Source organism: Sycon ciliatum, chromosome 12 (assembly GCF_964019385.1).
Source record: "Sycon ciliatum chromosome 12, ocSycCili1.1, whole genome shotgun sequence".
NCBI lineage: Eukaryota > Metazoa > Porifera > Calcarea > Leucosolenida > Sycettidae > Sycon > Sycon ciliatum.
Genome location: NC_088654.1, coordinates 23,459,469 through 23,474,891, shown reverse-complemented (window position 1 = coordinate 23,474,891; position 15,423 = coordinate 23,459,469). Strand labels below are relative to the sequence as shown.

At 46.8% G+C, this 15,423-nt stretch overlaps 1 protein-coding gene across 1 annotated transcript; it reads right to left on the bottom strand.

Annotated features, from left to right (window-relative positions):
• Positions 1–9,488: 9,488 nt before the first annotated feature.
• LOC135828595 (beta-1,4-galactosyltransferase 4-like) lies at positions 9,489–12,230 on the bottom strand. The gene has a single exon (XM_065341025.1). The coding sequence runs from the start codon at positions 12,202–12,204 to the stop codon at positions 10,972–10,974; it is 1,233 nt and encodes a 410-aa protein (XP_065197097.1). The 5' UTR covers positions 12,205–12,230; the 3' UTR covers positions 9,489–10,971.
• Positions 12,231–15,423: the final 3,193 nt, after the last annotated feature.

Here is a 15,423-nt window from a genome sequence, read left to right as displayed (position 1 = left end):
CTGGTATGTCCCGCCTGGTTCTGTGTGTTGTACTTGTAGGCTCGCCACCAATGCCAGTATGTTCCGGTATCACTTTCAACAGCCCCTGGGCTCAGTGGCTCTAGGCCGGTGCCTACACCACACCACGTCCAATACTACAGTACATGACATGTACATGACATTATTATAATTATACGTACCAGATACATTGTATATGCTTAGGATCTATGCGTATAGCAGCGAGGATTAAAATAAAGTTCGTGTGATGATCAGTGGACCATCCCCCAAATATTTATAATACTCCTATTGTACACCACCTTAGGGGTCGTCCGTAATTATCGAAAAATTAAAAAATCCGTCCTCGTGCAAAATTGTCTCTGACCCCCCCCCCATTTTTTTCCATTAATTTTTTGATTTTTACCGATGCCCAGCTCGAAAATAAGAACTCCTGACCCCATGTTCACTGATTGCACCTACATGTACATGAATGTCAAGTACTAGTAGCTAAGTAAAGTGAGTAGGAGGTCTACCGACGGCCATGCACGTCCTACAACTACATGAAGAGTCATGTTATATAACCCAACACTGGTTAAAAACCAGTATTAGATAAACCTTGTTATAGTTCACGCAATTGTTAGATTGACAGCATGAAACAAGGTGATCTAACAATTGTATGATGAGTCATGTTTAGTAGTGTGATGTGATGATGCGAGAACGTCAGAGACGCTACACATGTACCGGTATAATTATATTGGTGTTTGCGATCCTACACTACGTCTACAGTGCACTACATGTCAGTGCAACAAGTGTATGAAAGTCACTGAAGAAAAAAAAAAAAAAAAAAAAAAAGTACGAAAAATCAAAAAATTAAATTCCGCCAGCGCTCTTGACCACCCACCCCCTTTCTGCCTGAGGACGGATTTTTTAATTTTTCGAAAAATACGGACGACCCCTTACCAGCCCAGGGTCCATGCGCGCTCCCACCAGTCCTCCACATGCACACCACACACACACACACACACACACACACACACACGAAACTACTCTATACAGCCCACAGCCAGGTCGATTTTCCACATCAGCTGTCACTTGTGATCTGCTCACACATTGACGGCACGCAGGTTTATTTTCATCCCTTGTAGCAGCGAAGGCCATGCATGGCGCATGATTTTGGTAGGCCATGGCGAGAAGGCAGCGCAACCATTAATTTGTCTCAGAATCATCCTACAGCCTACTACAACATCAAGTGCATTGTTCTTCTCGATTGCATTCATGATTCATAAATATACCCCTAGCTTTGTCAACACTGCCATGACAGGCGCTAGGCCTGCGTGCGTGCAGCAATCACATCATGAATGATTGTTTTGTAGTGAAGGGCTAGACCCAAATCGGCGGCCGGCCGGTTGTTTTCGTGTTCTTCTCCCTGGGTAAAGCTGCTTCAATATTATCATATTAGTCTTCTCGTACTCTTGATGCTAGAAGAGACATACACTTCAAAAGAAAAGGAAGAGGTGACTGTTCAGGCATGTACACAATGTCATATACATGATGTCATATACAGATGTGGGAGTACTAGTATGATCATTGGTGTTGTCGCATGTCGGGCCGTGATGGCGAGTTACTACCACACTCACTAGGTTATAATACTCTCAATCTCCATCATGCCAAAACTGGAGTCCAAATGACTGGACTCTTCGTATACATCATGCACATGTATTACAATCATGTGCATGATGTATATTATGGCAATAATGACCTTTGAAACAACAATCATCCTACGATGTAGCAAATCATTGAAAATGTCAATAGGTTTGAAGTGACCAAGTGCTGCTATCACAACGCTGGGCATTGTGCGCGTGGGCAAAGCTCAGAGTTGGATGGAGTGCATGCCATAACAGCGGCTCATCTCATTGAGTAACTATTACTTACTGGCTCATTGACTCCGTAGCCCTCATAACATCACCATGATCACTGAAATAGCCTTGCTACACACAATCGCAGTGGTATGCAGCTAGTACAGGCTTTTGTCACGTGTGGACACGAGTTTGGAGATCACTATTGTAGCAAGTGTTACATGTTACTTTTGTAACACTTCTTCTTCAGAGGCGTACTCCGTACTCCGTTATTTTCTCAACATGGATAGTGCTGATGTGATTGTAAACTCGACATTTTGTACAATGGATAATTATTATGACTGTGAAGAATGTCATTGATCTGGCATGGCCCATTCTGTGTGATACTAGTGCTAGTAGTGGTGGTGTACGGTGTAGACTCTGACTGTAGTCTAGTAGAGACGAAAAGAAGCCAGGATGATGCAAGAATGAAGCTTGCCGCCTAGCCTGCGGCCGGCCCTGCATGCGTGAGGTGCAACTCCGAAGCCTTTCATAGGTGAACGCATTGTGGACATGGCTGATGTGTGACTTGACTTCATGTCAGCACCGGTCAGGCGCTCGCTGCCTGTCACTCGCTGATTCAGTGCAAGTGTTTCAGGAATATTCCAGCAACGCCACTCACATGTGCCAGACTGCACACGCTATGGCGATCTAAGACCACATGCACATGCGACAGCCGTGTAGATCTACGTGTGGTTCAGTGGCCTGGGCCATATGGGACTAGCTGGCTGGCGGCTTCAGTACGAGGTCCGGACTCGCTTCACAGGTGCATGTACTACGTAGATTGGCCGTTAGGTGTCAATTTCCAAATCAGGCCTGGGACACGGAGCTTGTAAGTTAGTTGTAGCAAGTGCAGCGGGTACATGATCAGTAAAAAGTCATTTGGATTGGAGCTACTTTAGCTGTGGCGTAGTGACTACATTTGTAGTGTGGTCCAGTGGAGCTGGAACCAACGTGGATGTGGAGGTCAGTGTTTCGAAGAAGTCACCGATGCTACTATGCGGCCTGGACCCACGCTTTGGCACTCACCACGACCACTACTGCACTAGTACGGGCACTAGCACTACACAAGGACATGACAGAACACGGCACCGGGCACAAGGATCGTTGTCGCTTGAGAGTTGAACTGAGTGTCGGTGTCACGGAGTGTGGATGCACGTGAACCACTGGCACTGGTACTGCACTGCGAACTGTCACTAGCTGGAATGTGTGGGCACGTGCAAAAGTCGGCCCAGACTAGTAGTAGTAGTACTAGTAGTACAGTGCAGCCGCTGCAACGCCTGCTGTCATGCGCCAGCATCTGATGATGAGCGCATAGCGCATTGAACGATCATAAAACATCAGTCTGAATCACCATCTCATGTCATTTCAGTCTGAGGCAAAGTCCGGCGTGTTTAGCACGAAATAAATAATAATTTCTTCCTCGCACAGTTCAGTAGTTATTTGGGCCGACTCAGGTGTACAAACAGCAGTTACTAGCCCACACTAGTGTCTACTTCAATTTCTTGTTTGACAATTTTCAGTAACAGTTTGAAGCTTCCAAATTTTAGCATCATGCGTAGCTGTGTCGCAGCCTCGGAGAAATCCGATGGACGGCTGATCGTGGGTGCAGACACCAACAGCAGCGCTAGCGATGGTCTGAATCACCTCATCAGCAGCTGCACGGCGAGTAGCTATTCTGCAGAGAGTGGTTATTCTACGATTGCGCCAATGCCAGAAGAGGACTTCCACCATGGATCACAATGCCAATGGCTACGGAGATCGTCATTACCCAGCACCCAGCAACAGGAATTGTGTTGTACGGACGAGTCTCGTCATCCCACAGATAGATCGTCCCCGACACAACTGGACAAGTTCGCACCTCCAGGCTCGCTAGCACACGACATGGTGCAGCCAGTGGCACAATCAGTTTGCCAGCACACAACATCATCATCATGTGGAGCACCATTGACTGGTATGCGATGCCAAACCAGCCTAAGCCTAGAGCCTTGCTGTCGGGAAGCCGTGGCCATGACATCACACATTACGTCATCATTCGATGGTCAGCATCCGCGACGCGGAGGCGCGGCAGAGCGGAGGCGAGTGTTCAGCCGGCACGTCAAGTCTACGGGAGATCTGAGTAACTGCAATGAAAGTCACGCCAGTAGCTACTGCCAGTGCCGACCTCGTACCCAGGACAGCGGTGTGCTTTCCGACTACGGATACAGCAAACTAGTCAACACGGTGTCTATGTTTGATATGCATCGTCGTACGGAGCAGTCCTGCAGCCGCTGTTCCCTGCCCATCCATGAAGGCGGCAGCAGTAGACGGGGAGAAGTACCAGAGAGAATGTGCGTCCACAGTTCTCCGTCAAGCATGGTGGTCACTACGGCAACGGGCAGCAGTAGCAGTGATTCAGTCTCCACACAGCCTTTGTATACTGCATCGCCACATCAATATGTTTCACAGCAGCAGCAGCAACAGTATTGGACACAGGGCAGAGAGTCGAGGCATGTTCGACAGCGCTCTACAGGCAACGAGCAGTCACACAGGCAAACCTACCTTGCTGTGCTGCACGAACTGACCTCCGCAGGCGCAACTCAGTCTCTGCAATAATATCAACTGCATCTGACAAGGACTCCCTGAACAGTATGGCTCTGTGAATGATCATTATTATCAATGCGTTCTAGCAATGGTGCTCTATCCATGTCATCAGTTTATGATACACTAGATACACGCAAAACCACAAAAAAGTATCTTTAATCATGGCATAAATGCCAAAACAATGCTATAAACCGTAAAAAAGGCTATAAAAATGGTTTCTAATTTATTCTCATAGGAATGAATATACATGTATTAGAAAACTTTTCTGAAAAGCGGTCCATAATATATTCGTTCCCACCGAGCTATTGTAACCATTATTCAACAGTATTTATCAAGTAATCTCCTCTGAAATTTAATCTTTAATTTGACCAATAATATCTACAGTAAAAAAGAAAGACGGATAATGTACTAGTGTTCTTGAAAGTACATGATCCTAACAACAAACCAACTCCTTGTGTTGAACTCTTCGTGGCAGAATGTTGTTCGTGATTGGTATGGGTTAGGCCAGACAGGCAAGGCAGCTAGGCCTTTGCGGATAATGCCGGCAGAAAAATTGGCAGAATTCGGAACTTTTTCTGGTAAGTTTCATGCATGTTTGGTATGTGGATAAAGAAATGGAGCAGAATTCGAGGAATTGCCCGCCATAAGGTTTGTATGGTTCTGCCAATTTCACTGCTTTTCGAGCAGAATCTGCCACCTTTTCGAGCATTATTCGCCAATGCCGAAAGCCAGCTGTGTTGGTTGGTTGCCAACTTGGTATATTTTATTTTACTTTGAGAATGAAATGGCATTGCTGCCTTCTTGCCTGGACAAGTGGATTGTCCAAGCTCTCACAAAAAGATGAAGAAAGGAAAGAAATATCACATGAGACTGTGAAGTATGCAATCTTATAAGAGAAATATTTCATGAGAGTGTCACGCATGCATGATGAGAGAGGAGAGATAGAGAGAGAGAGAGAGTTGTGTACTACGTGCATGTATGCCTGGATGTCTCCATGGGCTGCATGGCTTTGCTGTCTCAGTTACGGTTATGCATGCAATCGAAGTACTGAGTATTTGACGTGGAACCGTCGGAACAAGAACGCTGGGATAGGGCACTGACTCAGAGCTTGACATGAGGCTGGCATGCGTGGTACCTGATGTGACCAGAGCTGCTTTCCTACCAGCGAGTCTGGTTCTCCACAGGCCATTTGTGTGTGATGTGTGCCGCCACTCCTTTGTTGTGAGTTGAGTTTCCTTATCTGGACGTCTCAGCACAACCAAGTGGTGGAGCCTTCTGAAATACCTTTACATGTCGAATCGACTTAGCACGATGAGGGAAACAGTGGAGAAGGGGAGGAGGCAAACGATGAAAAGAAAAAAAAGAAACAGCCCAGGTCACAGCAGAAACTGCAATCCTGGCTGCGGATTAATCTGCTAGAAACATTAATTTTATCACCTAGGCAGCTCTTACCTATGGCTTCATTGATATTCATCGCAAATTCGAATTACATGTATACGATTTTTGAAGCATATGAAAACGACGTGCATGTACATTGTATAATTATGTGGTCAGCCTTTACCCGATTAAATACACATAAATTCAGGGAGGGGGCCGGGGGGAATTGAAAAAAAACTAACTACAATTTTTTTGTAGTTACTTGAGAACACGTGAAAAGTTGGAATACACTAACACTTAGTCTTTTGAAAGGGTACAGAAGAGGGCGCGGCGCACAGCACAGCACCTGCATGTGCATATAGCCAATACAGGCAATAACAGGGGAAGGGGTAGTGTGTTATCAAGAACGCACAAATACACTGAATGATGCCCTGACCAGAAGGACCACGGCCAGCAGGGCACGTGAACGTGTTTGCTTACTGCCAATACTGGCTAGCAGTAGTCATGACGTCAGTAAGTAGAACACTTGAAGTAAGGACCGTGCAAGCAACGAGGAGATCGTGGCACCAAATATCTCCTCAAGAGTATTTGTATAATAATATTGTAACACCGAAGTGATAGTAGAAGAGGTTGCTGCGACTTCGGCGATACGAAGTGATAGTAGGAATGCGTAAATTTAGCTGTCAAAGGGGAAGCCACGGTACTACAGTGGTCCCTCTATAATCCGGCACCATTTGTGCCACGAAAATCTGCTGGATTAGGGAGGGTGCTGGATTAACAAATCTGATTTACTGCTGCAATGTACATGAAGAGGACATTTTGGCTACTGAAAATTGTACTGGTTTATCGAGGGTGCTGGATTATAAAGTGCCGGATTAGAGAGGGACGACTGTATTGTATTTGAATAGGTTCTCAAGGAGTTTGGCATTCCACTGTGCATGCATGTATGTAAGTGTACAAGCAGTGATTGTCCAACTGTTGACAGTTTCAGTGGGTGTTATTTTGAGCACTAGACCACCGTAACAACACGGATACCTGCTATTGGTTAACCGAGGTACGACACAATACTCAGAATTGCAACCTTCAGCTCTGACTTATGTTTTAAACAGTGTTTACATTTTATAGGATCAAAAATGACTTTAACGTCCTCAAAATTAATGTTCTAATACCAAACTGGTCGCATACATAACTAATAATTATTATTATACATGTACATGCCTACGCGTAGTACACAGTCCCACTGGATCGGAAGCCATTGGATTTATCGTCTGCCACGGTCGGGTGGGGTCTCAGTCTGTCGTTAGCTACATGACTACATACAGTGGTGGACAGAATTATTGTCCCACCCATGCTAAAATGTGATTCAGTTGATTGTTACTACCTAGACTCTAGCTAACGTGATAAAGACATTAGATACCTGATAGAAAAGGCAAGTTTTGCTTGTTATATGGTTTACAACTAGTAAAAGCAGATCTACGTGAGGATAATAGGGCAAAATGTGGGACAATAATTATGGCCGAAATCCAGTATATACGGTAAGGCTGCCTAGTCTACCTAATTACAGCTAGTAATGAACTAAATTAAGGCTAGCACCACTAAACAGTCCTGATCTGATGAAACTCACGCAGTTTTACCACTTCGTGGCTCCACCCTTGGCCTTGATCACTGCCTCCATGCGCGCCGGCATGGTGTTGACTATGCGCGCGCATTCGTCAGCAGTGATCAGGTTCCATGCACCCTTGCAGACATCCCACAGCTGATTGGTGGATGTGGGCCTGGTCTGCAGCTCATGGCGCTTCAGGCCAAGGATGTGCCACATGTTTTCTATCGGATTCATATCCGGCGACTGCGGTGGCCACTCCATAACGGCGACGTTGTTTTCCTGCAGCCACTGCTTTGTCGCACGCGCCGTATGCTTTGGGTCATTGTCCTGCATAAATAGGCCGCCAGCATCGCCGAACGCATCCTGCATGCTCGGCAGCATCACGTTCTGCAATATTCCTAGGTACTGCTGCGCGTTTAATTTGCCGTCGACCTTGTACAGGCGGCCTCTGCCTTTGGCGGACATCGCTCCCCAGATCATAATATTGCCGCCTCCGTGTTTTACCGTTTTCCGCGTACATGAGTCTGCGAGGGCTTCGCCTGGTCGTCTTCTGACGTAGACAGCCCCGTCAGAGCCCACCAGGTTGAACTTGGACTCATCTGTCCACAGAACTCGGCTCCACTGCTCACATGTCCAATTCTTGTGGGCTTTTGCGAATTTGATCCTTTTCAGTTTGTTTACTTTTGAAATAAACGGCTTTTTTACGGCCACACATCCTCGCAGTCCACTGTTTTGCAGCCTGCGACGCACAGTTCGCACTGAGACCGCGTCTCCACCGTCCTGCGCCAACTCGGCTCTCAGTTTTGTTGACGTCTTGAATCTATTGCACATAGAAAGCACCTTCAGCCTGCGATCGAACCTGGGGGTAGTCTTCCTTGGGCGGCCAGTGTGGGGCTTCGTATCGACTTCGCCAGTTTTTTTGAACGCTGAAATAATTCTGCGTACCGTACGATCGCAGAGACCCGTCAATCCAGCTATAGATCGCGACGAGAGACCCTCCTTGTTCATCTGAACAACAAATTGCCTACTATCTTTACTGAGCTCCTTTCCTCTCCCCATCGTGCAGAAAACCAAAGTGAAATTACTCAAATTGTTGTCAGGAAGCCGTCAGCAGGCTGGAAAATCACCACGTGGTCAAGATTTTGAATTTCCCGCAAAAATCAGTTGCAAAACTTTTGCCAGTCGTACACGTGACATTTCGGCCATAATTTTTGTCCCACTTTTTGTACGTTAAATCGTGAATATTCTGGGAAACTGGTCAGCTTTGTCAAAACTCATTGCTAATACCTGAAATGCATCGACTTTGTGGCTGTTTGGCACACAGCTCTGTCCAGGCTGGCCTTTGGATTCCAAAAGTTGACCAAAATGCAAGGTGGGACAATAATTCTGTCCGCCACTGTACATGTATATCAGAGCAACAACAGGCGGTGTGTGGCACTGGCAGGTGGTTTTCCAGGCGTGCACAGGCTGAACACTGTGTTGAATAGAACGTGTAGTGAAACAGGGCACGGTTTGCTAGCTAGCCTGAAAGGCTGAGACGATCGACCTGTCTGGCTCATTGGCAGTGCTTCTTCTTGACTGGTACTAGTATTGTGTTCCAGGCTTGTAAATAACAATAATTTTATTTGGGCTGCTGTACTGTACAGTAGTCAGTACACAAACTGGGCAAAGCCCGTACTCGGCGTCTGCATAAGCAAGATCATTCGACTATTTTAAGTAACAGGAATGTCTCAACAACGGTAATTACACCACGGTTAGAAATGAGCAGCATGCATACAGCGTAGTACACACTGTGCTCGTACCCAGCTGCAGGAGATAACGCATACATCAGCACAATCGTAATGTACATGATTGTACATGTGATTGTACTTTGTAGTCAAAGTCTTCAAACAAAGAAGTGTCAAGTGATAACGAGTGGTAAAATTCAACTCCAGGGGAACAATCTACCACTGCCACAGCACTTGATAGTTCAGCCGGCATGATAGCCGGCATGATAAATATTTTTATTACCGCTGGCACTAGTGATACATGTACATTGTCTAATGGCCGTCGTGTGCATGGCCCTTGTGTGCATGGCCGTTGTGTGCATGGCCGTCGTGTGCATGGCCCTTGTGTGCAGGGTTCAATTCGTTTTGGTTGTGTAGCCACACGAGAGTGCATTGGGTGCTGGGTGCGATTGTGCGATTCAGTCCTGAAAATATGAACACATGACCTCACACACGCACCCGCAATGATTGATGGCATGCTCGAGGATGACGCCTTCAGGCTCCCTGCCCCACGCACTGTACACGATACTGTTGATGCAGCTGAGATAGAATACATACATGTACAATGTAGTTATTTTAGTTTATACTGCACTAGAATTGGCAATGCCACCAGCAATAGCCTACACACTGTACAGTTGGGGAGGTCTGACTGTCTGACCTATGGCAGAGGATACACAGTACGGTTGGGGAGGACTGTCTGATCTACATGTATGGCGACACACCACTGTACTGTGCGAGCCGTGGATATTGCTCTCTCCTTTGCCAGCTGTGTTTATTGGCTACTTGTGACCACTGCGGTGTTGGCGGTAGACGTACGAAACATTGGCGAAGTTCAGCATACCAGTACTAGGACACGTACAGGTATATTTTAAACCTCAAAGGGTTAAAGTAGCGACACTAAAACTCTGACACACAACTTTCCTCTTGTATTCGATCGTTCTAGAACATTAGTGCGCACACCCATGCCATAAGTGCTATCAGTCAACCTGTAATACAATGTGCTTGAGTTCAGAAGCACATCGAAGCTCCGTGTCGTCTTCCTTCTTGACGTACATGTACTTGTGCGGATGGTCAGCGTGGACTGTACAGTCGTGTACTGCAAGTACATGTACAGGCATAGAATACAAACTGAGCATACACATAGCTCTCGACGAACCCCTAACGCTACTTTCGCCTTGTTTGTCCGTATTGTTTGTTTGTCATCAACACTGGAGTGGAGATTCTCCTTTCTTTATCTTGGTTATGGTCTCCCGTAGAAAGTGTAATCTGCAGAAGAACGTGAGTGGGCAGGGCGTAATGGAACGGACTGGGTACAGTGGAACGGACTGGGTACAGTGGAACGGACTGGGTAAAGTCGAACAGACTGGGTACGGTGGAAAGGACAGGATGTACATGTATGTAGTGGTCCGGGCAGTGTGGCGGACCGGACTAGGTGTACATGTACATGTAGGTATGTAGTGGAACGGGTAGTGTGTATGCAGTGGCGTAGGTATGTAGGGTCCATGTAGTGGACCAGACCGGGTGTAACGACTTACGTAACCCCGTCGTTAGTGGAGCAGGCAGGGTGTATGTAGTGGACCAGACTGGGTACTGGGTATGATGCGGCAGGATTGCCCTTTGACCTGCTTCCGAGTACGAGTGGTAGACGTTGACCTGCATGATTCTCTCACCTATGATGGTGTGCTGGACATAGACCCGGTCTACAAGTACAAGACTCACAGGCATTGTATTGTGCCTGCAAGAAGTTCGAGTAGTATTTCCCCGTGTATGATCAGTGACGCGTGGTAGACTTGACAGTACTGCGATCGTCTCGGTAGTCGCCTAGGCGCTTGAGAATGACGGTATCCTCCTGTGGATGAAGTATCACGGATATCATTGTGTATAGAGGGTGTGTCGATCGTCCCACAACCCTATATCGAATTGTACTCAGGCCCTCGCCGGAGAAGCGCTTCGAATGGCGCAGTAGATGCAGTCGCTTCGCGGCCATCCCTGTCCAGTCCTCGATGTCTCTGTAATGACCTGTCTTCAGAGCAACGTAGCGTCCCACCGAGTTAGGTCGACGGTGGAAGGTTATATTTCGCGACTCCAGTCTGTTCCTTAGATCATTATCCTCACCGCCCCATCCGAAGAAGCGGTTGCTGAAACCGTTGATGTGCTCGAACGTCTGTGTACGAAACATGCACACGCCGCCGTCAGACCACTCATTCGCCAGTTTCCATCCGTACCAGTCGATGGCCGTGCTCAGCTGGATCGCACGCACACTGGCATTCGCCAAACAGTCGTAGCTATTGCGTGAATCGCTGACCGGGATGAGGTCAATATCATGTGTGACCACACAATCATAATCCTGCTCTTCCTTGATGTTCCTCCGTGGCTGAGAAGTGGCCTCTATGAAGCCAATATTTAGAAGAGATCCTCGGTTAAACCTGGATTTGCCGAGCTGTTCGACGACAAATATGTGAGCGTCGATATTCTGGTGACGCAGAAAGTCCTGGATGGAGATGGAGAAGTTTTGAAGCTGTAAAGGTCGTTTGCGATAGGGTGCGATCAATGCCACGCGAGATCGGGTTTCAGCTTGTGCTTGTATCCTGGATCCATGATAGTGCAGATACGATGAAGGGCGCTTAGCTTGGCTAATCGGCGGGACTTTCGCATCCTCTTGGCGAATAAATGCAACGGTATAGTCCACTGGCGGCCACAACTCATCACGTTGGGCGGCAACGATGGTGGTGCTGCTACGACTCCTGCTGCTACGACTCCTGCTGCTGCTGCTGCTGCTGTTGGTGTGGCTACAGATAGGAATGGGTTGATTCGCTGACACTCCATCCTTATCCGAGATGCACGAAACTGGTACTGGAGATGGAATAAACCTCTGATCCCACGGGAATACGATAACAGCAAATAATAATTGGAAGGACACATACCCCAGCGCCATGAACAGCAAGAATTCGAAAGCCCAGGAGGCTAGAGGGCGCCGTCGCACATTTAACCTGGGAACACGCATTGTCAGAACCACGTGACCCTCTCCCGGGACAGTGCCGTGCCACGAAGAGACGGTTTGAACAATCGACAGCCAACAGTCAAGATTACCAATCAGTCCTGGATAAATACTTGTAACGGAGTAAAAAGGAGATAATTATGTTGCTATTTCCGTTCGCTCACACTACGAGTGGCCATGGCACGTGCTAACTGAGTCTCAGGCCTGCACGCAGTACTACATTGTACGTGTTTGGCGCTGATAAAATGGCAGCATTTAATTCCTCGCCCAGGCCTCGTATTTAATAGCCTGGGCACGATCTTTACCGAAAATTGTGACAAACACCACAGCCAGCGTAACATCGGGACGAGCTGCCTGGTAGATAGATCACTTCGGCTCCCAGTGCCAGCTGAGCGTTAGTCACTCGTGTTCTATATTATTGGGATTTGATGCCTAGCCTGTCTGAGTCAGAGGTCCCTGTAAGAAATACAGTCATGTAGAAACAAATCCTTTGCCGGAAACACTCAGTCACTGAGGACGCACAACACAAATGTTGAAAGGACACGCCATGCATTAGTGAGATGGTATCTTGGAGTTTCTTGCTGTGTCCCGAATAACTATTACTTACACAGGAGTTGCGAAATGCACCGGGGAAGGCGTGTATGAAACGATTGTGCCACGTTTCCCGGAACAATCTCATTGCGACTTGAACTTGAAGTGACTGAGAGTGAAAACTCTCACCCATGCATAACCACTCAACGCCATCTACAAGACTACATAATGCCATTACGTAGACCCCAAAGCGCTAGTGTGAGTTTCAAGTCGAAATTCGAAAGCGCGATCGCGTCACTCAATCAATGATGGATTCCCCGCACCTTTTAGCACTGAATGGAGAGATGTACATGACATTGAATAACTCAACAGGCTCTGTCAAGAGAATGAACCAGGTGCGAGTGTCTGTTGAGACCTGGAGGTTCACGCTTCAGGCAATCGTCCGTCACGCTTCAGACAATCATCCGCATGGCTAACTGGCGTTGAAAATAGCGATAATAAAACCAACACGAAGCACTGAAAATATCCTACTATTAAAATTGTCTAATAAAAGTGACATGAATGTTGAGTTAGTACTCAAATGGTCAAGGAAGCCAAATTTTGAACAGTCATACGTGCACAACTTCCACAAGGTAGCGCCAGACTGACCAGGAGTACTGAGACATTCCAGGGCAAGGAAGTGAGCTTGAGCTCTGCTCGATAGCGCTAACCAACGGCCTTCCAACTTGGACGGTTCATGGGTTTAGTGATAATTCCAAAGAGGGGACGGTAAGCACCATCGAGACGAACACAAGCTTCTTGTGCATTCCTTCCAAGTTGGAAGGCCGTTGGTTAGCGCTATCGAGCAGTGCTCAAGCTCACTTCCTTGCCGTGGAATGTCTCAGTACTCCTTGTCAGTCTGGCGCTGCCTTGTGGAAGTTGTGCACGCATAACTGTTCAAAATCTGGTTAGTTAGCGGACTCTAACGCATAACTTGTGCCCCACCACTTTACTTGTTTCCATTGAATGTTGAGTTATTTGAACAGGCGATGTGGAGACAATAATCCCAAAGCAATCTATAAACCTATGTGCGCACTCATATCTCGACCATAGCAACAATTTAAATTCCTGAACGTTTTCTTGTCACAATTGACAATGGAATTCGTGACTAAAGGAATGATGAAACTACTATTTATACACTTAGAGATAAAAACGAGGATACAAGAATAGTAAGAAAATGTTGAGTTCAAAAGTTGACTGATCTGCCAGAGATGTTAGCTGGAATGTCATAATTATTCAAGTGAAAAACCACAATCGTTTGTTCTAATGTGTTCCCGTGGTATGCCCGGTCACAGGCAGAGGTACGGTGGACCAGTACAGAAGGCCCGTGCTTAGAAGCTTAAGCCATATATCAGTCAGTACAATGCTGTAGACAGCAAGCTGTTGTACAGAACAGTGTTGGGCTATGGGATTCCCGACTTCTCACAGAAGCGGTACTACTTCACCGAGCCACATTCGTATTGGGTCTAGAATTCAGTTGCACGCACGCACTCACTCGGTATCATCCAGGTCAGTGATGTGTAGGAGCATGGATAACTGGAATTGAATACCCCGGGACAACAGCATCCCGCAGCCGATGTTTAAAAGGTTCCCCAATGACCTCAGCAATGCTGCATGCATGCTACTGGACTCTTGAGCCAGTATGAGTAAGTGTGTATTACCTGATCCAGCGTGATCATTACATCGCTATCATTCACACAACAATACAGAGAGAGAGAGAGAGAGAGAGAGAGAGAGAGAGAGAGAAGAGAGAGAGAGAGAGAGAGAGAGAGAGAGAGAGAGAGAGAGAGAGAGAGAGAGAGAGAGAGAGAGAGAGAGAGAGAGAGAGAGAGAGAGAGAGAGAGAGAGAGAGAGAGAGAGAGAGAGAGAGAGAGAGAGAGAGAGAGAGAGAGAGAGAGAGAGAGAGAGAGAGAGAGAAAGAGAGAGAGAGAGATAGCCAGAGAGAGAGCGTGAGAGAGAGAGAGAGATAGATAGATAGATAGATAGATAGATAGAGATAGAGATAGAGAGAGAGAGAGAGAGAGAGAGAGAGAGAGAGAGAGAGAGAGAGAGAGAGAGAGAGAGAGAGAGAGAGAGAGAGAGAGAGAGAGAGAGAGAGCGATAGATAGATAGAGAGAGAGAGAGAGAGAGAGAGCGATAGATAGATAGATAGATAGATAGATAGATAGAGAGAGAGAAAACTGTGCTGCAACAGGCAAAATGATGGCTCTAAAACGGGCAGCCTGAACATAAGATGATCATGACTACGTGCAACTCGGAGTTGCAACACAGCTCCCTCTCTTTAACTCTCTCTCTCTCTCACTCCATTTCTCTCTCTCTCTTTCTCTCTCTCTCTCACTCTCTCAATCTATCTTTATCTCTCTCTCTCTTGTGTCGAAGGCTCTTCGAGCAGTGGAGCACGATACTTGATTACATCAAATTATTCACACGATCAGAATATGACGACATAGACATTATCCATATTCGAACACAAAGTTGCGATGGTTGATCGACGCCATGTCGCATTGTCCTCAGTATTAAAGTGTCCTCAGAGGCAAATGGTTCATCTAAAAAGAATGAAGGGGATGAGTGTCACTATGTGAACCCCTGGAGGATGAGCATACGGCCAGAGAAAGCGAGCACACATACACGCGAATACCGGGCCATGTACGCAAA